Genomic DNA, 7,972 nt, shown 5'->3' with positions numbered 1-7,972 from the left:
TTTTCATCTTTAAATCTAACTGATTTTGCCTTCTTTTTTGTAGCCCGCATCATGTTGGCGTTCTCCTCCAAACGCGGGTTCTTCTGAGCGGCCCTTGCTTTATACTTGACCATCTTGACGTAGCATCGCCGAGCAACCAACTAGTCACCTTTGACTTCGCCCACCTCGTTGTCTTTCGAAAACTTAACCTTCTGGCAGAAGGTGGATACCACCGCTCGGAACTTGTTGAGGGTCGGTGGCCCAGTATGACGTTATAGGTTGACGACGCGCCCACCACGATGAAGTTCATGGTCCTGGTCCTCTTAAGCGGCTCATCTCCGAGCGAAATAGTCAGTAGTGCCTGGCCAATCGGCAACACTTCGTTGCCTGTAAAGTTATAGAGTGGGGTTGTCATTGGTTGCAACTTGCTCCCGTTGATTTGCAATTGGTCGAACGCCTTCTTGAATATAATATTCACCAAACTCCTTGTATCAACAAAGGTTCGGTGAATAGTATAATTAGCGATTACTGCTCGAATGATCAGGGCGTCGTCATGAGGGATCTCCATTCCCTCTAAGTCTCGGAGACCAAAGCTTATTTCAAGTCCTTCGGTCTTCTCCTTACTACACCCCACAACGTGAATCTCCAGTCACCGAGCATGCGATTTCCTCGCTCGATTGGAATCACCGTCGATCGGTCCACCAACAATCATTCTAATTTCTTCCCGAGCGACATTGCTCCTATTTTCTTCCTCCTGAGCCGAGGGTCTATTCCACTTAGTAGAAGCTCGAGCAGGACTCGTGTTGTTCCTTCACTGGGGTTGATGACGGTGCCGCTCAGACGCCCCTCTCTCTTCCTCCTTCCAGCCGGTTGCTCGGTGTCTATGATGTCGATCGGGTGATGGTCGCCGACAACAATATCCTCGTGGAGCTGATCGGCTTGCAATCGGAGTCAGATCATATCAGTCGCGTATGCTGTGCGTTGCCGACTGATGGAAGGAGAAGAATAGTAGTGTCCATGGCTTGCCTTTACAGCCTTTGGGCGATCGATTGCTACATGCTGCATAGCATATGCCCTCGACTCCTAGTGTTGCTAGGCTCCTCCCGATCGAGGCACATTCGGGGGTTGATGGCTACTCGATGGTCAACACTCGGGTGCTGCTATGGGCTCGGCAGACGCCTCCTTTCTTTTAACCGCTTGGGCTTCTTCTACTTTTATGTATTCCGTGGCCCTCCTAAGTAGGTGGTCGAAATCCCTCGGTGACTTCCAAATGAGTGATTGGAAGAACTCCCCTTCGGTGAAGCCTTGGGCGAAGGCATTCACCAATACTTCTGCAGAGATCGAGGGAATATCCATGGCCACCATGTTGAAGTGCTGGATGTAGGCCCTCAATATCTCCCTGAGCCCTTGCTTCAAGGAGAACAAATTGACGTTTGTCTTCTGGTGGTGGCGACTACTGGCGAAGTGGTGTAGAAACGCCACTCGGAAGTCCATGAAATTGTGAATTGATCTATTCGGCAATCTCTTGAACCAACGTTGTGCTGATCCAGAGAAGGTGGTGAGGAAGACCCGACACTTCACCCTGTCAGTGTACTGATGAAGTATAGCCGCATTGTCAAACTTGGCCAAGTGGTCATCTGGTTCGGTAGTTTCATTGTATTCTCCGATCGTCAGCGGAGTGTAGTGCTTGGGCAGAGGGTTATCCAGAATCTCTTGCGAGAATTGTTGATTGATTTGCTTGGGCGAATCATCTTCCCTTGGTGCCTTCCCTTTTTGCGCGTCCCGAACGGGTGTGTCATCTGAGGAAGATCCCTGGTCCTTGTCTGCTTAGCCCCGTTCCTCTGATGGAGTCCAGAATAGCGCTCGATGAAAGGGGATCGATGCATTGGGTGCCTCCCCATATGTGACGATTGGCTTCTTGTTCTGTGCCCGAACGGATACATGCTTCGCTCGGTTTCTATATCCTGCTTGATACCCTACCGCTGATGTTGCGGGTTAATCCGCTTGGTGCTCGGCCAACGCTTGTTGTTGTTGTTGTTATTGTTGCTCCACTATCCTTGCAGCTCGGGCTTGTATAAGCATATCGAGCTCCTCCTTTGTCATCATCACCGTAGCGAGCTGTCCAACGCCCTCCATCTTCTCGTTTCAGATGCAAGCTACGTTCCCACAGATGGTGTCAAAATGATCCTGTCCTAAAACGGGAAGGTGGAAAGCTAGGGATGTGGCTGCAGCATTGATTGGACGTAGACCGCGTCCTGCTCTGCAAAACAAGCAACGTTAGTGCCGAGCCAAGTAAGGGGTCCTTGACGTTGGCCCTCTAACGCTCAAGTTAGTGACTGAAACTATAGAGGAAAGCAGAACAACAGTAACGTAAGCGCAAACAGTGAATAATGGCTACCTTCGCCGGTGCTTTGCCCCCCTTTTATATAGAGTCCTGGTGGGCGACATGCACGCTCCTCGAGGTATGAACACGTTCTCCAATATATCCTATGAAAGAACATGTCAGGAAAATGCCTCTGATACCACACCTTAACAAGGAATGCATATCCCTACGATAGAGAAGCTTCTATCGTACGATCTGCATGTTAATCATGCCTCATGTCAGCGACACTATCTTTCAAAAGAATATCGAGAAATATAATAATGATCCCGCTGCTTGGCCAAGTAGAGTCGCTCGGCTGAGACTCCTCCGCTTTGTTAGCCTCAGCTGCTCTTCCTTGTAGTGACTGGGCGTAGTAGTTTGTCCCTCCCGATCGGACAAGTTCTTTGGTCTTCTCAGTAGTCGGCCGTCCCACACTGAGCGTCTGGCGGTCTTACAGTATTATCCCGAGCTAAACGGGTGGTCAACTCGGACAAGTTTCTTGTCGATCGGACACTAATTGCCTTGACTGGCCTTACTAAGGTCCTCCCCTCGGCCACCGTAGGTGAGCCTTTTGACATCCTGGCGTGATCATATCCTGACGTTGACCATCTTGACTTTGACCTCCACTTTGACATTTGACCCGTGCCGGGCGAGCCCCCCTTTATTGCCGTATCAATCTCTTTGCTCCTTTGGAAGATGAACACATCTAATTTCGCGTAGATTGTCATACATCAATGATATGCAATCCGATTTTGAATTATTTCAGTGTTTATGACTTTCATGCTTTAAAAACAATCCGATTATAAATTGTATCAGGTACTTGATCTGTACATAGAAGACGAAGCAAAAGAATGAGGACTCCACCCCGAAGAAGAAACAGGACATTATTTTCACCACTTAATCCTTCGACAAAAAGTGTCTGATGGAGAATCCTGTCCATACACTTCAGACTTGTTTACTCGTTCTCAGCGGCACGAGCAGGCACATCATGATCATGACCACCCACAGGAAATCTCCTCGAGCAGAAAAATCTGGTTGTGGTTGAACAAACAGCTCTCTTAAGTACAACACCTCGTGATTACAGTTTCTATATGAGCAGGTAATTAATATACAAATAACATGACTTTTCAGCGACAGTTACCTCCACTGCTTCTGTAAGAAAAATTAGGTGGGGAAGATGATCCATTTGACAGTGCGAACCCCAGGATTGGACAATCAGCCGTGACGACGCCTGCAAAGATGATGACGATGATCTCACCTTCAAGCCTCGGTTAGTCTTATTTCATTTAGTGGAGTTAGTTAGTGCTCACACTCTTTCAGACATGGAAGATTGGTGTCGTTTAGAAGGTTGCTAAACCCCTCTTTGCACTCACAGCGATGGCCAAAACTGGTCGTTCTCGCACATCTTCCACGGCCGCAGAAGGACCACATGCACGCTACATGTACGTCGGCGACGATCAGTAAAGAGGCATTAAGGAATACACAAGCATGAATGAAGAAGAGCATCGAGAATTACGATCGAAGAGCAGGGACCGATTTGAAGGCTGTGTGATGGTTGAAGGCGGCCGGGCCATGGAGTCGTTGTAACAAATGTGATCGAATACACCTGCACCTTGGGCCATGCTTAAGTTTGAATTGCATGTATCGGATGGATGAAAGTAGAGGAGAACTACTCACAGTTGGGCATGACACAGGGTAGGAAGGGGAGGTGTCGGGGCGTGAAATGGAACTGGGTCCAGCCAGGATTGCACTCGCACCTGAATCCAAAGGTAGAGTTTGGCGACTCTAGGCAGCTTCCTCTTCCGCAATCCACAAGTCTGCACATCTCTTCTGGCAAACAAACGATACAACGAGAGTACATGAGATACAAAGAGATGCAAACTATAGTATGCAATCAGTTAGTGTACTGGGGACAGAAGATGGGATTTGCTGTGCTGAGAGAGCTTGGATCATTGTCATGAGAAGAGCAGATAAAGCCAGGCTCATTATTTCTTCCTAGCTGTTTCTTTTGTTTCCGTCCCTCAGGTGCTTGGTCATTTAAGAGGGTTGGAGGGGAAGTTAGGTGGTGGAAGATGGAAGCTCAGTGGACAAGGATGCATTGGAATTTGAGGGATTGATGTTGTGAGGTTGCCAAAGAATGACATCAAGACGTTGGGTTTCGTGGGGCCTTGCGATCGAATCCGAAAAACATTTTCTCGAACCAATTTGTTGATGTTTGGTATAGAAAAAAACCGATTAATATAAACTCAGATTAATGCAGGAAACCATGACAAAACAATACAACTCAAAAATGTTGTAAAAATCATGATTGAATAGTAGAACAAACAGGAATAAAAATTAAAGTAATAACGTTCCTTTGCTGAACATCAATGACATCATGAAACCAATGGCATCCAGAGATTTAGAAATTTGAAGCAAATGTCAATAAAGATTCAGTACTATACTGGAGATTTCAATTACATGTCATAACTTTGAATGTAAAACCCAATATCTATCAGCTTGAACAGTGTAACTCCAAACCTAGGATTTAGATTTCCCGCACAAGTAGGCTGAGAGAGGTGAAGGCCAGAAGTCCTGCAAAAGATGTCAAGGATACAAGGATACCTGGCAATGCAAAAGAGTTCACGGCGTCAGACACGCAGGAAAGTTTACTTGGCTTGAAAGGATATGAATGAAAACAAGAAAATAATTTTAATTTACATGCCCATAAACAGGTTATGCCGATAAGTACATCATGCTCTTGTAAAGTAATATTCTGCAATGTAATTCAAGTCCAGTAGAAAAACAAACAAACACCCGAAACTAGCCAGCAAAAGACTTGAGCTTTGAAGAATCTGGAAGCATTAGAGGCTCTGTTGGCAACTTGCGAATGTATCTAACACCTGAACTTGTTGGACCTTATTTGGAAGAGAGCTTCAGAATCATTAAATCCTTTCTCTATCCATTTCCAAGTTTCTGTGTTTTCATTGTCACAATTTATTTGCTGTTCCTTCATTCCTTGGTAAATTGCATTAATTTGTGAAGCCTTGTACGATATTACAATGTATCTTAGTTTGATATAGTGTGTCATTTCAGCACATGCACAAAAGTGATATCCTGCTATAGCAGATATGAAAAATCGGCTATAAATAATTGATGATAATCTAATATCTATACACTAAACTGACATCCTGCAGATTTCTATCTCCAGGAGTCTTCAAGCCCTACCCCAAACGTACATCACTGGCAAGTCCACGACCATCACTATTTTCCTCATGGATTCTAACCAATCTCCAATCTGAGGGTCTGATGCGAAGCATGAAAAGGCAATGCTAGTGTGAAGAAAGGTGAGGAAGACAAAGGAACAAGAGAGTTCAACATGGGCATGGAAAAAGACCTCCTTTTACTATCTCTTTAATAAGTCATGCAAGAGGCAGTGCAACAGAGGGGTTCATTTTAAAATAATAATAATCTATACTAAAAAAGTTAATCATAATAATAATAAAGGTAGGGTAGTTGTGGGAGAAAAGGATAAGAGAACTCAATTTTTTTCTCTCTTTATCCCAAGTTAATATACCACTAGGTTCTTAGTACCTTTGATTTGCCATGTGTACAATTTAAGATTATCCATTGCCTCTCTATTCTAACATCTCAATAGCTCCCCCAATACAAATTCTTATTTTTAATTTTTCATGTGTGAACAATTTGAGATTAGTTATTGTCTCTCTATTCTAAGATCTCAATAGCTCTCCCAATATCAATTCCTAGTTTGAGAGAACAGATACACTGCCACCTTTCCAAAGCTCACTTCATTTTCACATACATCAAAACAATCGGATATTTTCCTTTCAAGGTTAAATTAAGAAAGAATATTATATCACAGACTTTTGAAGATAGTTGATTACTTTATCATTTGAAGATCAAATCTTTCAAAGATTCTCACCAACTATAACTTTTGATTCTCTCCTGAAGATCATTATCAATTCCAGTGCAAAAGGTATCTTGTACAAAGAAGAATCCAAAGCATCGTATCATCAAGTTTCTCAAGGGCTACACTAGTATTGTATCTATGCCATCTTCACCGAATGCCATTTTTGTTAATATGTTTGGACATACATAATATCTATGTTGCAAGATGGAAGCTTAAAGGAGAGTGTTAGTACTAATGGGCACATGTTTCTATTAATTAGTTAGTGGCATTGTTAAAGGGCCAAATATAGAGTAATTTTGAACTACATGATGTAGTCGGAAAGAACCCAAATAAACACCTACGAATGAAATATTTGAACATAAAGGGCTAAATAAATAACATGCCTGGACTTAAAGCACTACTGGTTCGGGCCCTGCTGTTGGTTCGGCGGTGGCATTCCAGGTCTTGGCGGAGCAAACACAGGAGGGACCTGTCCACCAGGTGGTGGTGGCATACCTGGCCTTGGAGGAAATGGAGCAGGCATACCAGGCCGCATCCCTGGCGGGGGCATCGGGAATGGAGGCCTCTGCCCAAGCTGCGGTGGGTGCATCGGAAATGAAGGGGGTGGAGCCCCAGGCCTGGAAGCAAACTGCATTGGCCCAGCCCCAGGTGGGCGCAGGCCAACAGCCGGGGGCTGGCCTGGGAAACCAGGAACCTGCCCCGGAGCAGGCGGACGGACTACTTGGGGATACGAGATTGGCGGCGCAGATAGCTGAGGAACGGGAGGGCGCGAGATCTGCGGGTGCATCATCCCAGGAGCGGGTCCACCAACGCCACGAATGGGTCCGGCGAGACCAGGCTGTGCCTGGACAAGGGGCGCTGTGGGGATGCCACGGCCGGAGGCGCGACCGACCCCAGGGCCAGCGAGGGCGGCTGCAGCGTTGGCCTTAGCGCGGGACTCGTCGGGAGGCGGGGGGCCCTCGACGGTCATGGACACGACCTCCTCGCCACGGAGGAGGACGAGGCCGAGCGTGCGACGATCCTCGCGTTCACCGTCGATATTCTTGGAGGCGCCCTTAGCGGGAGGGAGTTTTCGGAACTCCTCACAGTCACCGAGGACGAGGTTCATGTGGCGGTCGAACGCCATGAACTTGCCGACAAGCTGGCGACCGTCCTGGATGGTGACGCGCATCCGGTAGTTAATATACTGAAGCATTTTCGATCCCTTCGACATCGACATGGTCGCGATATGGTCTCTCGCGCTCACCGCCGACGACTGCGAGATCGATAAACCCTAGGGTTTCTATCACTGACAACTGCACCCGAGGGCGAGGGAGTAAGAGTTGGGATCATGTGCAGGTCACATGCAGAAAAAAAAAAAAAAAAACAGACGGACGTTTCTTTTCTTTTTTTCCTTGTTTTTTTTTTTTCAAAAATGGAGTCGAGCATGGGTGTATTGAAAAATAGATTGTAATGCCCGGAAATTCTAAAAGACTTTTATAAATATCCTAATATTTTTATAGAATTTTAAGATATTTTTATGGAATTTTTAGAGTAGCGAAAGTAGTAAAAATAAATAGAAACGTAAAATAGGTTAAGCGGGAATTGAACTCGAGACCTAGCAAACTCTACAACTTATGGTGGACTCTAGTAACCAAGTGAACACAGCAGGGCCGTACTGAAAGAAGAGGGAACCAATTATATTTATATTTAAGTTGACAAATTAACTACTTAATATAAAT

At 45.7% G+C, this 7,972-nt stretch overlaps 1 protein-coding gene across 2 annotated transcripts; it reads right to left on the bottom strand.

Annotated features, from left to right (window-relative positions):
* Positions 1–3,104: 3,104 nt before the first annotated feature.
* Positions 3,105–7,551, bottom strand: LOC122051732 (small nuclear ribonucleoprotein-associated protein B'-like). Of its 2 annotated transcripts, XR_006131513.1 has the most exons (7): positions 6,635–7,551; positions 4,862–4,945; positions 4,019–4,171; positions 3,858–3,947; positions 3,652–3,777; positions 3,483–3,572; positions 3,105–3,372 (listed from the first exon to the last, which is right to left on the bottom strand). XR_006131513.1 is itself a non-coding variant. In XM_042612992.1 (2 exons), exon 1 carries the CDS (start codon positions 7,468–7,470, stop codon positions 6,649–6,651), a length of 822 nt encoding a protein of 273 aa, XP_042468926.1. In that variant the 5' UTR covers positions 7,471–7,551; the 3' UTR covers positions 4,720–4,945; positions 6,635–6,648. The 2 variants fall into 2 exon arrangements, 1 of the variants encoding a protein (XP_042468926.1); XM_042612992.1 differs by lacking the exons at positions 3,105–3,372; positions 3,483–3,572; positions 3,652–3,777; positions 3,858–3,947; positions 4,019–4,171 and having other exon boundaries at positions 4,720–4,945.
* Positions 7,552–7,972: the final 421 nt, after the last annotated feature.

The sequence above is a fragment of the Zingiber officinale genome, chromosome 3A, assembly GCF_018446385.1.
Source record: "Zingiber officinale cultivar Zhangliang chromosome 3A, Zo_v1.1, whole genome shotgun sequence".
Classification (NCBI taxonomy): Eukaryota; Viridiplantae; Streptophyta; class Magnoliopsida; order Zingiberales; family Zingiberaceae; genus Zingiber; species Zingiber officinale.
The sequence above is the reverse complement of the archived record's forward strand: the minus strand, read 5'-3'. Positions and strand labels throughout refer to the sequence as shown.

Coding starts and splice junctions, on each gene's coding strand:
- LOC122051732 (XM_042612992.1), bottom strand. CDS start 7,470: ATGTCGATGTCGAAGGGATCGAAAATGCTTCAGTATATTAACTACCGG.